This window comes from Dromaius novaehollandiae, chromosome 29 (assembly GCF_036370855.1).
Source record: "Dromaius novaehollandiae isolate bDroNov1 chromosome 29, bDroNov1.hap1, whole genome shotgun sequence".
NCBI lineage: Eukaryota > Metazoa > Chordata > Aves > Casuariiformes > Dromaiidae > Dromaius > Dromaius novaehollandiae.
The window spans coordinates 3072242-3093085 of NC_088126.1; the positions used below are offsets into that span (position 1 = coordinate 3072242).

The 20844-nt window shown below is 66.1% G+C and overlaps 1 protein-coding gene across 1 annotated transcript; it reads right to left on the reverse strand.

Annotated features, from left to right (window-relative positions):
• Positions 1 to 194: 194 nt before the first annotated feature.
• NECTIN4 (nectin cell adhesion molecule 4) lies at positions 195 to 20705 on the reverse strand. The gene is made up of 9 exons (XM_064498775.1): positions 20379 to 20705; positions 13574 to 13927; positions 10835 to 11125; positions 9281 to 9395; positions 7179 to 7342; positions 5914 to 6061; positions 5687 to 5765; positions 3210 to 3314; positions 195 to 1832 (listed from the first exon to the last, which is right to left on the reverse strand). The coding sequence occupies exons 1-9, from the start codon at positions 20440 to 20442 to the stop codon at positions 1584 to 1586; spliced, it is 1569 nt and encodes a 522-aa protein (XP_064354845.1). The 5' UTR covers positions 20443 to 20705; the 3' UTR covers positions 195 to 1583.
• Positions 20706 to 20844: the final 139 nt, after the last annotated feature.

Here is a 20844-nt window from a genome sequence, read left to right on the forward strand (position 1 = left end):
CAAACCCAGGACCCCGTGGGCACACACGTGCCCCCCCCCCAGCCCCACCTCCCCGCGGGGCGCCCGTGTGCAAGCACACACCTCCGCGTGCATGCGGACACATGCGTGTGCACGCTTGCACACGCGGCCCCCCCCGTGCACGCACCCGGCCCCGCGCCCCCCCCCGGCTGAGACCAGACGCACTCGCCAGCCGCTCCCAGGGTCCCGCACGGGGATTTATTTACAAAACCAGCAGTGCAGATAAGAAAGGGCGACGGGGACCCCCGTCCTATACACGTATGTACACGCCGGGCTCTATGTACACCGGGGAGCCCTCCGCGAGCCCCGGGGGGGGGGGGGTCCGGCCCGGGGGGGGGTCCCCGCGGCGGGGGGACGCGGGCTGCGCCGGGGCCGCTCGCCGGCTGCTCGCCCCCGGGGAGGGATGTTTTGGGGGCAGCAGATGGGACATGGGGGATGTGGCCGTATCGGGGGGACAAGGGGACGGGGGGTTGGGGAAGGGGACACGAGTGCCCCGAGTGCCACCAGCACAGCCCGAGCGGGGACGTCGTCCCCTCCGCCTCCCCCCGGCGCCGCGTGGGGAAAGGATCCGATCCAGAGTCCAAAGGGGGATTTTTGAGGGGGGGGGGGGACCACGTCCCTGCCCATGTGTCTGTCCTCAAGGTCCTGGGGCTCCCGGTGTCCCCATGCAGGAGGACCGTGTCCCCATGCCCAGGGACATCCCGGAGAAGCAGCTCCCTCTGGAGCGTGGTCCTGCGCTGGCGGCTCCGGGATGCTGTTGTCACCTCCCTCCTGGCAGGCCAGCGCTGTCCCCAGCGGGGCACCTCCGACCTCGTGCCAGCAGTGAAGGTGGCATCTGGCGCCCGGAGTACCATCCTGGGGCACGGTTTTGTCCCCAAGCACATGCCAGCACCTAGGGTGGCTTTTGGGGACCGGAGCCCTGGCCCAGAGCATGGTACATGTCCCCAACCTCATGCCAGCAGCAAAAGTGGCATTTGGGGACCAGAGCCCCAGACCAGGGCACACTGCATGTCCTGTCCCCAAACTCATGCCAGAACCTAGGGTGGCTTTTGGGGACCGAAGACCCACACTGGAGCATGGTGCACGTCCCCAAACTTGTGCCAGCAGCAAAGGTGGCATTTGGGGACCGGAGCCCCATCCTGGAGCATGGTGCACGTCCCCAAACTCATGCCAGCAGCAAAAGTGGCATTTGGGGACCGGAGCCCCATCCTGGAGCATGGTGCACGTCCCCAGCATCATGCCAGCAGCAAAGGTGGCATTTGGGGACCGTAGCCCCATCCTGGAGCATGGTGCATGTCCCCAGCATCATGCCAGCAGCAAAGGTGGCATTTGGGGACCGGAGCCCCGTGCCGAGTGTCCCTGCCACCCCCGCAGGCGGGCTGAAGCGGGGCTGGGGCAGCCAAGGAGGGAAGGGGGTCCCCTCGCCCTGCCGCCCCCCCAAATCCTGCAGTGCCGCTCGGGGGTGGCCGGCGGCGCGGCGAGGGGCCGGGGCTGGGCCACGCGTCCCGTCCCGTCCCGTCCCGTCCCGTCCTGTCCCGTCCCGCCCGGCGCCGCGGCGGCCGCGCTCACACCAGGTGCCCGCGGCCGTTGATGTAGATGCCGTTGGTGGTGGGCTTGGCCTGCAGCATGCCGTTCTCCTGCACGAAGTGGGTCATGGCCTGCTTGATGGGGTTGTCGCCACCGTCCTCCTCCTCCTCCTTCGGCTCCTTGCCCTCCGGCGCGGGCAGCAGCGGCGCCGCCGGCACCTCCGTCTGCGTCTCGATCTCCCGCACCGTGGAGAGCGTGGAGTAGCTGCGCCCCTCGGCCTCCTCGCTCTGCGGGGACACGGCGGGAGGGTGGGGACCCCCCGGGACCTGCGTCCCCCCCAGGGACCCGCGTGTCCCTGCCGGGCGTGGCACGGCCGCACCCGAGGGTGGCACGCGGGGTGGCAATAGGGGACACGGGTGCCTTGGCGGCCACACGTAGGAGGTGGCACCTGAGGTCGGTGCTGGACAAGCCAACACGGGTGCGCAGGGGAAAGGGGCTTGCACACGCCAGAAGGTGTGGGGGGGCATTGGCACACTGAAAGGGGGGTTGCACACGTGGAAGAGGGATTTGCACACGTGGAAGGGGGGTTGCACACGTGGGAGGGGGGTTTGCACACATGGAAGGGGGGTTGGCAAGTACAAAAAAGGGTTTGCACACTGAAAGGAGGTACGCACACGTGGAAGGGTGGTCTGCACACGTGGAAAGGGGGTTTGCACACATGGAAGGGGGTTTGCACACGTGGAAGAGGCATTTGCACACGTGGAAGGGTGGTTGGCACATATGGAAGGGTGTTGGCACGTGCAAAAAGGGTTTGCACACATGGAAGGGGGATTTGCACACACGGAAGGGTAGTTTGCACACGTGGAAGGGGGTTTGCACACGTGGGGGGGGTTTGCACACACGGAAGGGTAGTTTGCACACGTGGAAGGGGGTTTGCACACGTGGAAGGGGGGTGGGCACGTGCAAAAAGGGTTTGCACGCTGAAAGGAGGTATGCACACGTGGAAGGGTGGTTTGCACACGTGGAAGGGGGATTTGCACATGTCAAAGGGGGATTTACACACGTGGGAGGGGGTTGGCACACATGGAAGGGGGATTTACACACGTGGAAGGGGGATTTGCACACATGGAAGGGGGATTGGCGCAAGCAAAAAGGGTTTGCACGCTGAAAGGAGGTATGCACACGTGGAAGGGTGGTTTGCACACATGGAAGGGGGATTGCACACGTGGAAGGGGCATTTGCACATGTGGAAGGGTGGTTTGCCCACGTGAAAGGGGGGTTTGCACACACAAAAGGATAGTTTGCACACATGGAAGGGTGGTTTGCACACGTGGAAGGGGGATTTGCACATGTAGAAGGAGGATTTGCACAAGTGGAAGGGGGCTTGCACACATGGAAGGGTGGTTTGCACACGCGGAAGGGTAGCTCGCACACGTGGAAGGGGGATTTACACACATGGAAGGGTGGTTTGCACACGCGGAAGGGTAGTTTGCACATGTGGAAGGGGGATTTACACATATGGAAGGGGATTTGCACACGCATGAGAGCAGGACAGGAGCAGGGGACACGCTCCGGCGGCAGCACACGGCGCAGTGCCAGGCCAGACGCCGAGCCGGGCCCCCCCGCCCCAGCCGGCCCCCCCCCCGCCGCCCCCCGCGTCTCACCATGGCGGAGCAGATGCTGGTGCCGCGCAGGCTGTCCCCGCGCAGGCTGTCCCCGCGCAGGCTGCCCTGCCGGCTCTCCGCGCGCAGCTGCAGCGTCTCCTCCAGCTGAAACAGCCGCCGTGAGCAACCGGGGGGGCCGGGCCGGGCCCCCACCCTGCAGGCCGACCGCCCTGGGTGCCCCCTCCGGCCCCACGGGCCCGGTGGGGTTTGGGGCAGGGGGAGGCTGGACGCCTCTTGCTCAGCACCCAAAGGGTGCCGCGCACAGGGGACCCCCAGCACCCAGGGGTAACCTGAGTGCGCCCCACTGCCTCGCTCTGCCCCCCCACAGCCCCCTCAGGCACCCCGATATGCAGCACCCCAATGCTTCCCCCCCCCAGGACCCACTTCCCAACCTTCCTACGGCACCCTGGTACCCAGCACCCTGCTGCCCAGGCCCCCCCGGGCACCCTGACACCCAGCACCCTAATGCTCAGCCCCCCAGGAACCCCACTTCCCAGCCCTCCTTGGGCACCCCAAAATCCAGTACCTTGAGCACCCCAATACCCGGCTCCTCTTGGGCACCCCAATACCCAGCACCTCAGATACCCCGACACCCAGCTCCCCTTGGGCTCCCCAATACCCAGCACCCTCTGGGCACCCCGATTCCCAGCACCTCGAGCACCCCAATACCTAGCACCCTCTGGGCACCCCGATTCCCAGCACCTCGAGCACCCCAATACCTAGCACCCTCTGGGCACCCCAGTACCCAGCTCCCCTTGGGCACCCCAATACCCAGCACCTCGAGCACCCCGATTCCCAGCACCCTCTGGGCACCCCAATACCCAGCTCCCCTTGGGCACCCCAGTACCTTCAGCACCCCAATACCTGGCACCTTGAGCACCCCAATACCCAGCACCCTCTGGGCTCCCCAGTACCCAGCACCTCCAGCACCCCGATTCCCAGCACCCTCTGGGCACCCCGCTTCCCAGGACCTCAGACCTCCCCACACACCTCCCCTGTGGGCACCCTGCGCCCCATGGGCGCCCCACACCAGCCCCATGGGCACCACGCACCCCAGCCCCATGGGCACCCCGTACCCCAGCCCCATGGGTGCCCCACAGCAGCCCCCATGGGCACCCCACACCCCAGCCCCATGGGCACCCCGCACCCCAGCCCCATGGGCGCCCCACACCAGCCCCATGGGCACCCCGCGCCAGCCCCATGGGCACCCCGCACCCCAGCCCCATGGGTGCCCCACAGCAGCCCCCATGGGCACCCCACACCCCAGCCCCATGGGCACCCCACGCCAGGCCCCATGGGCACCCCACACCCCAGCCCCATGGGCACCCCGCACCCCAGCCCCATGGGCGCCCCACACCAGCCCCATGGGCACCCCACACCCCAGCCCCATGGGCACCCCACGGCAGCCCCATGGACGCCCCACGCCAGGCCCATGGGCACCCCACAGCAGCCCCCTTGGGCATCCCACACCAGCCCCATGGGCACCCCACGCCAGCCCCATGGGCATCCTGCACCCCAGCCCCATGGGCACCCCACGCCAGCCCCATGGGCACCCCGTACCCCAGCCCCATGGGCACCCTGCACCCCAGCCCCATGGGCACCCCATGCCAGCCCCATGGGTACCCCACGCCAGCCCCATGGGCACCCCGCACCCCAGCCCCATGGGCGCCCCACGCCAGCCCCATGGGTGCCCCACGCCAGCCCCATGGGCACCCCGCACCCCAGCCCCATGGGCACCCCACACCAGCCCCATGGGCACCCCACACCCCAGCCCCATGGGCACCCAGCACCCCAGCCCCATGGGCGCCCCACGCCAGCCCCATGGGTGCCCCACGCCAGCCCCATGGGCACCCCGCACCCCAGCCCCATGGGCACCCCACACCAGCCCCATGGGCACCCCACACCCCAGCCCCATGGGCACCCAGCACCCCAGCCCCATGGGCGCCCCACGCCAGCCCCATGGGTGCCCCACGCCAGCCCCATGGGCACCCCGCACCCCAGCCCCATGGGCACCCCATGCCAGCCCCATGGGCACCCCACACCCCAGCCCCATGGGCACTCAGCACCCCAGCCCCATGGGCGCCCCATGCCAGCCCCATGGATGCCCCACACCAACCCCATGGGCACCACGCACCCCAGCCCCATGGGCACCCCGCACCCCAGCCCCATGGGCACCCCAGCCCCAGCCCCATGGATGCCCCACACCAGCCCGCATGGGCACCCCGCACCCCAGCCCCATGGGCACCCCGCACCCCAGCCCCATGGGCACCCCACGCCAGCCCCATGGATGCCCCACACCAACCCCATGGGCACCCCGCACCCCAGCCCCATGGGCACCCCGCACCCCAGCCCCATGGGCGCCCCACGCCAGCCCCATGGGCGCCCTGTGGCAGCCCCATGGGCACCCCGCACCCCAGCCCCATGGACACCCAGCACCCCAGCCCCATGGGCGCCCCACGCCAGCCCCCCGTGCCCACCTGGGCGCGCGTGTCGGTGCTGTGGCTGGAGTGCAGCCGGCGGATGGAGTTCTCCCGCGTCAGCGTCAGCTCCTCCTCGCTGCGGGCACGGCGGTGGCGGTCCTCAGAGCGGGTGACGCCAGCCCCCGCCACCCCCACCCACCTCTGCCCCCTCCCCGGCACCCGCCAAGGCCGCCCCCCACCCCCCCGCGCCCCCGCACCCCCCCGGGCCCCCGCCCGGCTCTTACTACTTCTCGGAGATGCGCTTGGTCTTGCGCTTGTGGTAGAGGGCCATGACGACGATGACGACGACGAGGACGCAGAGCAGGACGGCGGCGACGACGCCCACCACCACCACCGAGGCGGAGACCAGGTCCACCTGACGCACCTCCTCGTCTGCGGGACGCCCGTGAGACCGGGGGGGGGGGGGCCGCGGGCGGGGGGCAGGGTGGGGAGACGGGCGGAGGGATGAGGAGACGGGTGGGTAGATGGGTGCAGGGATGAGTAGATGGGTGCATGGATGAGTAGATGGGCGGGTAGATGGGTGCATGGATGCACAGATGGACAGACAAATGGATGGATAGAGAGAAGTGGCAGGGATGGATGGATGGATGGATGGATGAGCGGATGGATGAGCGGATGGATGAGTGCATGGACAGACAAAAGGCCACATGGATGGGTGATGAACAAACGGATGGAGAGAAAGGTGGATGGATAGAGAAAAGTGGCAGGGATGGATGGATGGATGAGTGGATGGATGAGTGGATGGATGGACAGATGGATGGACAAAAGGCCACATGGATGGGTGATGAACAAACGGACGGAGAGACAGGTGGATGGATAGAGAAAAGTGACAGGGGACAGATGGGTGGATGGACAGATGGGTGGATGGACAGATGGGTGGATGGATGAACAGGCAAGCAGATGGACAGACAGGTGGACGGATGGGCACACGAGTGGACACACAGAGGGATGGATGGGAGAAAAGAGGCAGAGATGGATGGACCGATGAGTGGCCAGAGGGACAGATGGATGGATGCGAGATGAGGCAGGGGAGATGGATGGATAGATAGATTCACTAGATGAAGTGGCAGTGAACGGATGGAGTTGGGCAGTGAGGAAGGATGGACAGAGCAGCGAATGGCTGGAAAGGAGTGCCTGGGGCTGGACAGCTGAACGGACAGACGGGGGGTGGACACGCAGAAGAATCCAGGGAGGGAGGATAGGGAGGAGGAGGGACGGAAGGACGGACAGATGGGTGGATGGATGGGCAAAGCGCCTGCGAAGGGGCGGAAGGACGGATGGAGCGAAGCGGCAGGAAGGAGAGACAGACGGGCAGGTAGGTGGAGGGAGAGAAGCGTCCGGGGACAGACGTGTGGCCAGACGGATGAAAGGGTGGAAGCGGCAGAGACCCTCCACCCCCCGTCGCATCCACCCCACCGGGCACCGCAGATCAGCCCCTTCCCCCCATAACGAGGCCCCGAGCACCCCCCGGCCCCCCCGAGCCGCCCACCTGCGGCTCTGCTCCTGACGCTGACGTTGGCGCGGACCTCCTTGGTGGCCACGCGGTTGGAGATGCGGCAGACGTACTCGCCGGCGTCGGCCGCCGCGAGGGGCCGCGGGAAGAGGAGGGTCTCGCCCTTGAGCCGCACGCCGGCGGGCAGCGGGGCGTCGAGCCTGCGGCGCGGGGAGGCGGCGTGAAGCCCCCCGCGGCGCCGCGGCCCGCCCGGGCAGGTACAGGCGGCGGGCGCCGAAATCAAAGGGCGGCTGTAGTTCCCACGGTGCCGGGGTTGCCGACACCCTGCCCGGGCTCGGCGCGGGACCTGCCCGGGCACGGCCCGACCTGCGCCGCCCGCCCGCCGCCCCGCCACGGCCCCCCCCGGGCAGGGACACGGACGCGTGCAGGGGACACACGGCGGAAGCAGAGATAGGTGCACGGGAGGCCGAGCGGGGACACGGAGGTGACAGCAGGGACACGTGTGCGGGGGACACAGCAGGGGTGAGGACATGTGCATGGGACACAGCAGGGACAGGGACATGTGCGTAGGACACGGGGCACGACAGGGACACAGATACATGCATGGGACACACAGCAGGGACAGGGACATGTGCATAGGACACGGGGCATGACAGGGACACAGATACATGCATGGGACACACAGCAGGGACAGGGACATGTACATAGGACACGTGGCACAACAGGGACACAGATACATGCATGGGACACACAGCAGGGACAGGGACATGTACATAGGACACGGGGCATGACAGGGACACAGATACATGCATGGGACACACAGCAGGGACAGGGACATGTGCAGAGGACACGGGGCACGACAGGGACACAGATACATGCATGGGACACACAGCAGGGACAGGGACGTGTGCATAGGACACGGGGCACGACAGGGACACAGATACATGCATGGGACACGCAGCAGGGACAGGGACATGTGCATAGGACACGGGGCACGACAGGGACACAGATACATGCATGGGACACGCAGCAGGGACAGGGACGTGTGCATAGGACACGGGGCACGACAGGGACACAGATACATGCACAGGACACACAGCAGGGACAGGGACGTGTGCATAGGACACGGGGCACGACAGGGACACAGATACATGCATGGGACACACAGCAGGGACATGGAGCTGTGCATAGGACACGGGGCACGACAGGGACACAGATACATGCATGGGACACGCAGCAGGGACAGGGACATGTGCATAGGACATGGGGCACGACAGGGACACAGATACATGCATGGGACACACAGCAGGGACAGGGACGTGTGCATAGGACACGGGGCATGACAGTGACACAGATACATGCATGGGACACACAGCAGGGACAGGGACATGTGCATAGGACACGGGGCACGACAGGGACACAGATACATGCATGGGACACGCAGCAGGGACAGGGACATGTGCACGGGGCACGGGGCACGACAGGGACACAGATACATGCATGGGACACGCAGCAGGGACAGGGACATGTGCACGGGGCACGGGGCACGACAGGGACACAGATACATGCATGGGACACGCAGCAGGGACAGGGACATGTGCATAGGACACGGGGCACAACAGGGACACAGATACATGCACAGGACACACAGCAGGGACATGGAGCTGTGCATAGGACACGGGGCACGACAGGGACACAGATACATGCATGGGACACACAGCAGGGACAGGGACGTGTGCATAGGACACGGGGCACGACAGGGACACAGATACATGCACAGGACACACAGCAGGGACAGGGACGTGTGCATAGGACACGGGGCATGACAGGGACACAGATACATGCATGGGACACACAGCAGGGACATGGAGCTGTGCATAGGACACGGGGCACGACAGGGACACAGATACACGCATGGGACACGCAGCAGGGACAGGGACGTGTGCACGGGGCACGACAGGGACACAGATACATGCATGGGACACACAGCAGGGACATGGAGCTGTGCATAGGACAGGTGACACGACAGGGACCGCAGACGCCCATCACCAGGCAGCCAGCTCACACGCGTGTGCAAGCACGCGGACGCGCTCACACCTCCCCGGCCCCCCGCTGTCCCCCCCCGCGCACAGCCGTACCGTGTCCAGTTGTAGGTGGGCGGGGGGTTGCCGTCACCCAGGCACGTCAGCATGGCGCCCTCCATGCCCTCCTGCCAGTCCTCCGTGTGCCCCACCACCGAGGCGTCCGAGAGGTCTGGCCACGAGGGGACCGTGAGGGACAGGCAGGGGACGAGGGCCACCGGCTGCGGCAGCCCAGCAAGGCCCCGCTGCCCCCTGACGTCCCCCAAGGCCCCCGTGTCCCTTCGGGTCCCCCCGTGTCCCTTTGGGTCCCCCCATGCCCACCATGTCTTCCGTGTCCCCCAAGTCCCTCCACGTCCCTTCGTGTCTTCCATGTCCCAAGTCCCCTGTGTCCCTTCATTTCCCTCCATGTCCTCGTCCCATGTCCAAGTCCCTCCATGCCCCCAAAGTCCCCCATGCCCTCCAAGTCCCCCAAGTTCCTCCCTGTCTCTCATGTCCCCTATACCACACCTGTCCCCAATGTCCCTCCCTGTCCAAGTCTCCCATGCCATCCATGTCCCTCCATACCCATCTTCCATGTCCCCCAAGTCCCTCCATGTCCCTCCATGCCCACCATCTTCCATGTCTGAAGCCCCCGTGTGCCTTCATGTCCTGTGCCCAAGTCCCCATGTCCCTCCATGTCCCCTTTGCCCCTCCATGTCCCCCATGTCCCTTCATGTCACCTGTCCCTCCAGATCCACCAAGTCCCCTGTGTCCCTCAAGTCCCCCTTTGTTGCACATCTCTCCATGCCCCCCATGTCCTCCATGCCCCCCAATGCCCTGGTGCCCCCATGTCCTCATGGCCCCCACATCCTCCATGTCCCCCCATGTCCACCATGTTTCTCCAAGCACTCCAGGCCCCCCATGTCCTCCATGCCCATGTCCTCCATGTACCCCAACGTGCTGGTGTCCCCCATGTCCCCACGGCCCCCCACATCCTCCATGTCCCCCCATGTCCACCATGTTTCTCCATGCACTCCAGGCCCCCCATGTCCTCCATGCCCATGTCCTCCATGCTCCTCAATGCCCTGGTGCTCCTCATGTCCTCCATGTCCCCCCACATCCTCCACGTCCCCCCATGCCCACCATGTTTCTCCATGTCCTCCATGCCCTCCGTGTCCCCATGGCCCCTCATGTTCTCCATGTTCCCCCACGTCCCCATGGCACCTCATGTCCTCCATGCCCGTGTCCCCGATGCCCCTCACGTCCTCCATGTCCCCCCATGCCCACCATGTTTCTCCATGTCCTCCATGCCCCCCACGTCCCCATGGCCCCTCATGTTCTCCATGTCCCCCCATGTCCTCCATGTCCCCCATGCCCATGTCCTCCATGCCCCCCAACGTCCTGGTGCCACCCACGTCCCCACAGCCCCCCACATCCTCCATGTCCCCCCATGTCCACCATGTTTCTCCATGTCCCCCATGCCCATGTCCTCCATGCCCCCCAATGCCCTGGTGCCCCCCACATCCTCCATGTCCCCCCATGCCCGCCATGTCCCCCCACGTCCTCCATGTCCCCCCATGCCCATGTCCTCCATGCCCCCCGCGCCCCCCGCGCCCCGCCGCCGGGCCGCACAGGCGACGCTGAGCCGGTGGGTGATCCTCTTCTCGTGGCGCAGGCCGGGGTGGGCGACGACGCAGGTGAGGCTCTGGCCGTCCATGCTGCGCCCGGGCACCAGGAAGAACTCGCTGGTGACGGAGGCGGAGCGGGCGTGGGCGGCGCGGCGGGCGGCCGCCGTGCCCCGCACCGCCGTCTCCCAGCGCACCGTGGGCTCGGGGCTGCCCTCCGCCGTGCACGAGGCCGCCAGCGTCCGGCCCTGGCCCTCCTCCAGCGGCGGCCCCGGGTTCAGCACCGGCAGCGGCGGCACTGCGGCGGGCGGCACCGTCAGACGGGCCCGGGGCCCCGCCAACGCCGGCCCCGCGTGTGCCCGGGGCCCAGCAACCAGTCCCTGGTGCCCGGTGCCCAGGTCTCGGTCCCTGGTGCCCATCGCCCAGGTCCCGGTCCCAGTGCCCATCACCCAGCACCCAGGTCCCAGTCCCAGTGCCCATCGCCCAAGTCCCAGCACCCAGTCCCCGGTGCCCATCACCCAGGTCTCGGTCCCTCGTGGCCATCGCCCAGGTCCCGGTCCCAGTGCCCATCACCCAGGTCTCAGTCCCAGTGCCTATCACCCAGGTCTCAGTCCCTGGTGCCCATTACCCAGTCCCTGGTGGCCATCGCCCAGGTCCCAGTCCCTGGTCCCCAGTCCCTGGTGCCCATCACCCAGGTCTCAGTCCCAGTGCCTATCACCCAGGTCCCAGGTCTCAGCCCCTGGTGCCCATTACCCAGTCCCTGGTGGCCATCGCCCAGGTCCCAGTCCCTGGTCTCCAGTCCCTGGTGCCCATCACCCAGGTCTCGGTCCCTGGTGGCCATCACTCAGGTCCCAGTCCCAGTGCCCATCGCCCAAGTCCCAGCACCCAGTCCCCGGTGCCCATCACCCAGGTCTCAGTCCCTGGTGGCCATTGCCCAGTCCCTGGTGCCCATCACTCAGGTCTCAGTCCCTGGTGGCCATCGCCCAGGTCCCGGTCCCAGTGCCTATCACCCAGGTCCCAGGTCTCAGCCCCTGGTGCCCATTACCCAGTCCCTGGTGGCCATCGCCCAGGTCCCAGTCCCTGGTCCCCAGTCCCTGGTGCCCATCACCCAGGTCTCGGTCCCTGGTGCCCATCACTCAGGTCTCAGTCCCTGGTGGCCATCGCCCAGGTCCCGGTCCCAGTGCCCATCACCCAGGTCCCAGTCCCTGGTGGCCATCACCCAGCACCCAGTCCCAGTGCCCATCACCCAGGTCCCAGTCCCTGGTGGCCATCGCCCAGTCCCTGGTGCTCAGTCCCTGGTGCCTGGGTCCCAGTGCCCATTGCCCAGGTCCCAGTGCCCAACACCCAGTGCCCATTGCCCAGTCCCTGATGCCCAGGTCCCAGTCCCAGTGCCCATCACCCAGGTCCCAGGTCTCAGTCCCAGTGCCCATCACCCAGGTTTCAGTCCCCACTGCCTGGTGCCCAGTGCCCAGTCCCCACTGCCCCATTCCCAGTCCCCATTGCCCAGTGCCCAGTGCCCATGGCCAGTCCTCATTGCTCCGTTGCCCAGTGCCCATGCCCAGTGCCCAGTCCCAGTCTCCATTGCCCCATTTCCAGTCCCCAGTGCCCCTGCTCACTCCCTGTTCCCAGTGCCATTGCCCAGTGCCCATTCCCAGTCTCCACTGCCCCGTTCCCTGTCCTCCCTGCCCCATTTCCCAGTCCCTGCTCCCAGTCCCTGTTGCCCACTGCCCAGTGCCCATGCCCAGTTCCCATTGCCCTGTTCCCAGTCGCTGTTGCCTTTGCCCAGTGCCCACTCCCAGTGCCCAGTCCCCATTGCCACTTGCCCAGTCCCAGTCTCCATTGCCCCATTTTCAGTCCCCACTGCCCCCTGCCTAGTGCCCTTCCCAGTCCCCACTGCCCTATTGCCCAGTCCCCATTCCCAGTGCCCAGTGCCCCTGCCCAGTCTCCATTGCCCTATTTCCAGTCCCCAGTGCCCCTGCCCACTCCCTGTTCCCAGTGCCCCTTGCCCCTGCCCAGTGCCCATTCCCAGTCCCCATTGCCCAGTACCCAGTCCTTGTTCCCAGTCCCCATTGCCCCTTGCCCAGTGCCCCTTCCCAGTCCCCATTGCCCAATTCCCAGTTGCTGTTGCCTATTGCCCAGTGCCCATTCCCAGTCCCCATTGCCCCACTCCCAGTGCCCATTGCCCCGTTGCCCAGTGTCCCTTCCCAGTCCCCACTGCCCCATTCCCAGTGCCCCACTCCCAGTCCTCCCTGCCCCATTGCCCAGTCCCTGCTCCCAGTCCCCATTGCCCCACTCCCAGTCCCCATTGCCCCTTGCCCAGTCCCCATGCCCAGTGCCCATTGCCCTGTTCCCAGTTGCTGTTGCCTTTGCCCAGTGCCCAGTCCTTGTTCCCAATCCCCATTGCCCCTGCCCAGTGCCCATTCCCAGTCCCCACTGCCCCATTCCCAGTCCCCGTTGCCCCTTGCCCAGTCCCCATTCCCAGTCCCCATTGCCCGATTCCCAGTTGCTGTTGCCTATTGCCCAGTGGCCATTCCCAGTCCCCACTGCCCCATTCCCAGTGCCCAGTGCCCCCTTCCCAGTGCCCCACTCCCAGTCCTCCCTGCCCCATTGCCCAGTGCCCATTCCCAGTCCCCACTGCCCCATTCCCAGTGCCCCACTCCTAGTCCTTGCTGCCCCATTGCCCCTTCCCAGTGCCCAGTGCCCCCACCCCGCCGCCCCGCGCCCCGTCCCCGCGCCCCGCGCTCACCCAGCACCCGCAGGCTGAGGCGCCCCTCGAAGCTGCCCATGGGGAAGGTGATGAGGTGGCACTCGTAGTCGCCCTCGTCGCCCTGCGCCGCGTTCTTCAGCACGATGGCCCCGTCCTCCAGGGCGCCGGGCGCCCGCCGCAGCACCCGCCCCGCGTAGGGCGCCTGCACGTGCTCCCCGTGCTCCAGGTTGAGCACCGCCACCTCGGCGCCGGCGCCCGCCGCGCCCCGCTTCAGCCACGTCACCTGCACCACCTTCTCGCCCTCCTGCGCCCGGTAGCGGCACGGCAGCACCACGTCCTGGCCCAGCACCGCCGTCACGCTGCGCTCCACCTCCACCGCCCCGGGGCGGCAGCCTGCGGGCAGCCAGGGTGGCAGCGGCCCGCGCTCGGCACGCTCGGGCGTACTGCGCACGCTTGTGCACGCTCACAAACACCTCTGCACGCTCACGCATGCTTTTGCATGCTCACGCATGCTTTGGCACGCTCGGGCACGCTCACAAACATCTCTGCACGCTTCGGCACACTCGCTCATGCTTTGGCATGCTCATGCATGCTTTGGCACGCGCGGGCATGCTCACAAATATCTCTGCAGGCTTCGGCACGCTCACGCACACTTAGATACACTCATGCATGCTTGTGCATGCTCACGCACGCTTGGGCCTATTGCACACGCTTGGGCACGCTCACAAATATCTCTGCACGCTTCGGCACGCTCACCCATGCTTTTGCATGCTCATGCATGCTTTGGCACGTGCGGGCACGCTCACAAACACCTCTGCACGCTTCGGCACGCTCGCCCATGCTTTGGCATGCTCATGCATGCTTTGGCACGCGCGGGCACGCTCACAAACATCTCTGCAGGCTTCGGCATGCTCACGCACACTTAGATACACTCATGCATGCTTGTGCATGCTCACGCACGCTTGGGCCTATTGCACACGCTTGGGCATGCTCACAAATATCTCTGCACGCTTTGGCACGCTCACGCATGCTTTGGCATGCTCATGCATGCTTTGGCACGCTCGGGCACGCTCACAAACACCTCTGCACGCTTCGGCACGCTCACCCATGCTTTTGCATGCTCATGCATGCTTTGGCACGCTCGGGCGTATTGCACACACGTGGGCACACTCACAAACACCTCTGCACGCTTCAGCACGCTCACCCATGCTTTGGCATGCTCACGCATGCTTTGGCACGCTCATGCATGCTTGGGCACACTCATGCACGCTTCAGCACACTCACACACGCTCGGGCATATTTCACATGCTTGGGCAAGCTCACAAACATCTCTGCAGGCTTCGGCACGCTCATGCACGCTTAGATACACTCATGCATGCTTGGACACACGCACGCTTGGGCCTATTGCACACGCTTGGGCATGCTCACAAACATCTCTGCACGCTTCGGCACGCCCACGCATGCTTTTGCATGCTCATGCATGCTTTGGCACGCTCGGGCGTATTGCACACGCTTGTGCATGCTCACAAACATCTCTGCAGGCTTTGGCACGCTCATGCACGCTTAGATACACTCATGCATGCTTGTGCATGCTCATGCACGCTTGGGCATATTGCACACATTTCTGCACACTCACAAACATCTCTGCACGCTTCAGCATGCTCATGCACGCTTGGATACACTCATGCATGCTTTGGCATGCTCATGCACGCTTGGGCACGCTCACGCATGCTTGGGCCTATTGCACACGCTTGTGCATGCTCACAAACATCTCTGCACACTTCGGCACGCTCACGCATGCTTTTGCATGCTCATGCACGCTTTGGCACGCTCGGGCACGCTCACAAACATCTCTGCAGGCTTCGGCACGCTCATGCACGCTTAGACACACTCATGCACTCTTGTGCATGCTCATGAACGCTTCAGCACACTCATGCACGCTCGGGCGTATTGCACACGCTTGGGCACACTCACAAACATCTCTGCAGGCGTCGGCACGCTCATGCACACTTAGATACACTCATGCATCCTTGTGCACGCTCATGCACGCTTGGGCATATTGCACACATTTCTGCACACTCACAAACATCTCTGCACGCCTTGGCATGCTCATGCATGCTTTTGCACACTCACGCATGCTTTGGCACGCTCATGCACGCTTGCGCATATTGCACACGCTTGGGCACGCTCACAAACATCTCTGCATGCTTTGGCACGCTCACGCATGCTTGGATACACTGATGCATGCTTGTGCACGCTCATGCATGCTTCAGCACGCTTGGCCATATTGCACACATTTGGGCACTCTCACAAACATCTCTGCACGCTTTGGCACGCTCATGCATGCTTGTGCACGCTCATGCACGCTTGGGCATATTGCATACGTCTTGTGCACGCTCACAAACATCTCTGCATGCTTTGGCAGGCTCATGCACGCTTCTGCACGCTTTGGCACGCTCGGGCATATTGCACACACTGGTGCATGCTCACAAATATATCTGCATGCTTTTGCACACTCATGCATGCTTTTGCGTGCTCCTGCATGCTTTGGCACTCATGCACGCTTTGGCATGCTTGGGCATATTGCACACGCTTGTGCATGCTCACAAACATCTCTGCAGGCTTTGGCATGCTGATGCATGCTTGTGCACACTCATGCACACTTTGGCACACTCAGGCATATTGCACACGCTTGGGCACACTCACAAATATCTCTACATGCCTTGGCATGCTCATGCACGCTTGGGCATATTGCACACACTTGTGCACGCTCACAAACATCTCTGCATGCTTTGGCACGCTCATGCACGCTTTTGCATGCTCATGCACGCTTTGGCACGCTTGGGCATATTGCAGATGCTTGTGCAGGCTCACAAACATCTCTGCATGCTTCAGCATGCTCATGCATGCTTTGGCACGCTCATGCATGCTTGTGCACGCTCATGCATGCTTTGGCACGCTCATGCATGCTTGAGCATGCTTCGGCATATTGCACACGCTTGGGCACACTCACAAACATCTCTGCATGCTTTGGCATGCTCATGCGTGCTTCAGCACGCTCATGCACGCTTTGGCACGCTTGGGCATATTGCACACACTTGTGCATGCTCACAGACATCTCTGCATGCTTTGGCACGCTCACGCATGCTTGTGCACGCTCACGCATGCTTTGGCATATTGCACACGCTTGTGCACTCACAAACATCTCTGCACGCTTTGGCACGCTCATGCACGCTTGTGCGCGCTCATGCATGGTTCAGCACACTCATGCATGCTTGGATATGCTCATGCACGCTTGTGCACGCTCTCCGATGCCTGTGCACACTCACACACATCCACGCACACTTCGGCACGCTCACACATACTTCGACATGCTTGCACGCATCCATGCTTGCTTTGGCATTTGCTTGCACACTTAGGCGTGCTGACACACATCCTTGCACGCTTTGGCATGTTCATGCACGCTTGGGCACACTCATACATGGCTGGACACACTCACACACACTTGTGCCCACCCACACGCATCCAGGCATACTTTGGCCTACTCCTACATGCTGGGACACCCTCGCACAAATCTCCGCACGCTTTGGCATGCTCGTGCACGCTCGCACACACCCTTGCACGCTTTTGCATCCTCACGCAGGCTTGGGCACACTCACGCGTGCTTGGGCACAGCTCTGCACACTTTCGCACACTTGGGCGTGCTCAGGCACGCTTGGACAGGCTCACGCGCATCCTTGCGTGCTTGGGCACACTTGCACGTGCCTGGGCACCCTCATTCACACGCGAGTGTGCTCACACGCATCCATGCACGCTTGGACACGCTCATACACGCTCACATATGCTCACATTTGCTTCAGCATGCTCACGCACACCTGGGCACGCTCATGCTTGGCTGTGCTCGCACGCGCTTGTGCACGCTCATACATGATGGGGCACACTCGGGCACACTCACGTGTGCTTGGGCATGCTCACACACGCTTGGGCATGCTTGTGTGTGCGTGGGCACACTTGGACAAACACACTCGGGCTTATCCTACACACTTGGGCACACTTGTGTATTCTCACACACGCGTGCGTGCACTCACGTGTGCTTGCAAGCACTCCTGGATGCCTGCACGTGCTCTCACGCACACTTACGCACGCTCACACATGCTTGAACACGCTCACACATGCGTGCACGTTTGTGCTTGCACACGCAGGCGTGCTCGCACAGGCTCAGGTGTGCGTGGGGCCGCACGCACCTTTGCACACTTGCACACGTCCACATTGGATGCTCGCGCACGCTCACGCGCTTGCACACGCGCACACACTTACGCGTCACGTGGCTCACGCACACCCGCATCCAGACGCACACCCTCGCACACGCTTGTGCGCGCCCCTGCGCAGGGCCATGCTCCCACCAGCGACCCCCTCCGCAGCCACCCGGCCACCAAGGAGCACGGGGGGCCCAGGCGTCCGGGCCGCGCTCCCCCACCCCGCGCGGGCGGGCGAAGGGCAGGGCCGGGCCACCCCACCGAGCCGGTCGGCCCGGGCGGCGGCGACGACGCCGGGAACGCGCCCGCCTGCGGCGCTGCGCCGGGCCGGAGAGGCCAGCTAAACCGGCCCGCTCGGATGCCGGGGCCCTGCCGCGGCTTGCGAGGGCTCCACTCCCTCGCGCCGCCTCCCACGGCCCGCCCGGATCCGGCACCCCGGGGTGCTGCCAGCCGCGGGGGCGCCCGGCGCCGCGCTGAGCACCCGGAGCACCCGGAGCACCCGGAGCGCCGACCACCGGCGATTTACCCTTAACTCTGCCCCTCGGCCGGCGAGGCGGCCCCAGAGCCGCACCGGGGGCTTCGGAGCCATGCTTTAATTAAAGAGCGCTAATTACGTCGTGATTAGCTGTGGATTAATTAAATCATTGCCAAGGCTACAGCTGGGGTGGTCGGACCACGGCTCACGACCCGGCTGCTTCGGAGCCTCGGCAGTCCGAACGCGGGGCCCGGTGCCGCCCGGTGCCTCGGTTTCCCCCGGTGCCGGAGCTGCCCGGGCGGCGCGTGAGTCACGCCGAAGCCCCAGCGCCGCGCAGGACGCCTGGGCCCCGGCGGCTCGGCAGGCAGCCAGCACCCGCCGCGGGGCATCTCCACCCAAACGGGCTGACTCCGGAGGAAGGAGCCCCGTGAGAACGGAGCCGGGAACCAGCTCGACCGGCTCGGCGCCGGGTCACTGCCTCGAACCGCCCGGCGCGGCGGGGCCCCGGCTCCCTCCTGCCTCAGTGTCCCCTCCTGTCCCGTGTCCGGACGTCACGGTGACACCTCCATCTCGCTCCTGCCTCAGTTTCCCCTCCTGTCCGGCGTCCGGACGTGGTCGCGGGGCCCCGGCTCGCTCCTGCCTCAGTTTCCCCTCTTGTCCGGCGTCCGGACGTGGCGGCACCCGGGTCGCACGCGCAGCCCTCGCCGCCGCTCTCTTTGCCTCCTCGCACACGCGCGTGCGCCCGTCTCGCCCGCGTGCCTCTGCCTTGCACGCGCGCAGCCCCGCTCCCTCGCACAAGCACACGCGTGTCTCCGTCAGGCACACGGGTGGGAACGGTGTTGCTGCTCTTCCCTACACACGCGCTACAGCCGGCCGTGAACACACGCGTGTGCAAACAGCCCCGCACGTCCCCCTCTCCCGTGCACACAGGTGTGCACACCCCCGCGAGCACACCTGCACGCTCACGCGTCCCCCCTTGCACACGCGCGATGCCCCCCCCCCCGGTGCCCACCCCACCGGCTGGGGGGCCGGGGCGGGCGCAGGCCTGATGCCAGGGGATGGGCACGGTGCCCCCACGGTCACGTCACGGTGGGACACGGGGAGGGGGGGTGGGAATCACCCCGTTCCCGTGACGTCACCTGCTGCCCTGGGGCGCCTGGGCCGTTCCCACGGCCCCCGGACGCCTGGGCCCCTCGGTCTCGCCTGCCGCCTGGCTCCGTCCCCCGAGGCCCCCCCGGTACGTGGGGGAAACTGAGGCACGGCGGGAGGGCGGGGGGCTCTGCCCACCCCCCCAACCCCCCCCCAGCACCCCTGGGTGCAGCGCCCAGGCTTGGGGGGGGCTGGGAGAGAGCCCAGGCGTCCGGGACCTCCTGTCCCCGTCCCTCCAGTGGCGTCCCCCCCCCCCCCCAGCCCTGTCCCCAGACAGGTCTGTCCTGCCCCACACTGTCCCTCTCTCCCCCAGTGTCCCCCCCGGGCAGCCCTGCCCCCCCCCAGTGTCCCCAGACGGGACAGCTCTGTCCCCCCGGTGTCCCCAGCCCTGTCCCCAACATGTCCCCAGCCCTGTCCCCAACATGTCCCCGCATGGGGGACTCCCACCCCCCGAGGAGGGGGGTGACGGGACACAGGGGCCGGGTCCCCCGGCGCCCCACGGAAACACACGCACACACACGCACACACACACACGCACACCCGCACACGCCTGTAGGCACCTACACACGCGTGCACACACACACCCCGACAACAGCCGCCCCGTTCACAGCTGCACACTCATGCACACACGCATGCACACGCACAGGTGCACACGCGTGTGCACACACACACGCACACACGCGCACACACGCGTGTGCACACTCACACACACTCACACACACTCACACGCACACACACGCGTGTGCACACTCACACTCACACTCACACACTCCCACTCCCACGCGTGTCGCCCCCGGCCCGGGCACCGCCCGGGACCCCGCGCCGCCCCCGCCCCCCCGGCGCTCGGCCCCGCCGCCTCCCACCGCCCCAACCCCGGGGTGCCGGTGCCCTCCCCGCTCCGGGCTCCCCAGCGCAGGGGAAGCCGGTGCCCCCGGTGCCCCCGGTGCCGGCGGCGGAGCCTTACCGGCGGCAGAGAGGAGGAGGAGGAGGAGGCAGGGCGTCCCGGGCCGCATCCCGCGGGGGGCCATGCGGACACCTGCGGGCTCACGGCGCTGCTCGGCTCCCGGCCAGCACCATCCGGGCCGAACCGAACCGATCCGAACCGGGCCGAACCGGGCCGGGCCGGGCCGAACCGAGCCGAGCCGGACCCGGTCGGGCCGGACCGGACCGGGCCGCTCCGAGCCGAACCGGGCTGAGCCGGGCCGAACCGGGCCGCTCCGGGCCGCACCGGGCTAAGCCGGGCCGCTCCGGGCCGAACCGGGCCGTGCGCGGCGGAGGGGCCGGTGCTTCGCGGCTGAGCCGGGACGGGACGGGGCGGGGCGGGGCCGGGAGGAGGGGGCGGGGCCCGGGGGCGGGGCCTCGGGGAAGGGGCGGGGCCTCGGGGGCGGGGTCGGGCGGGGCGGACCGGTTCGGCAGGTCGGGGCAGGGGC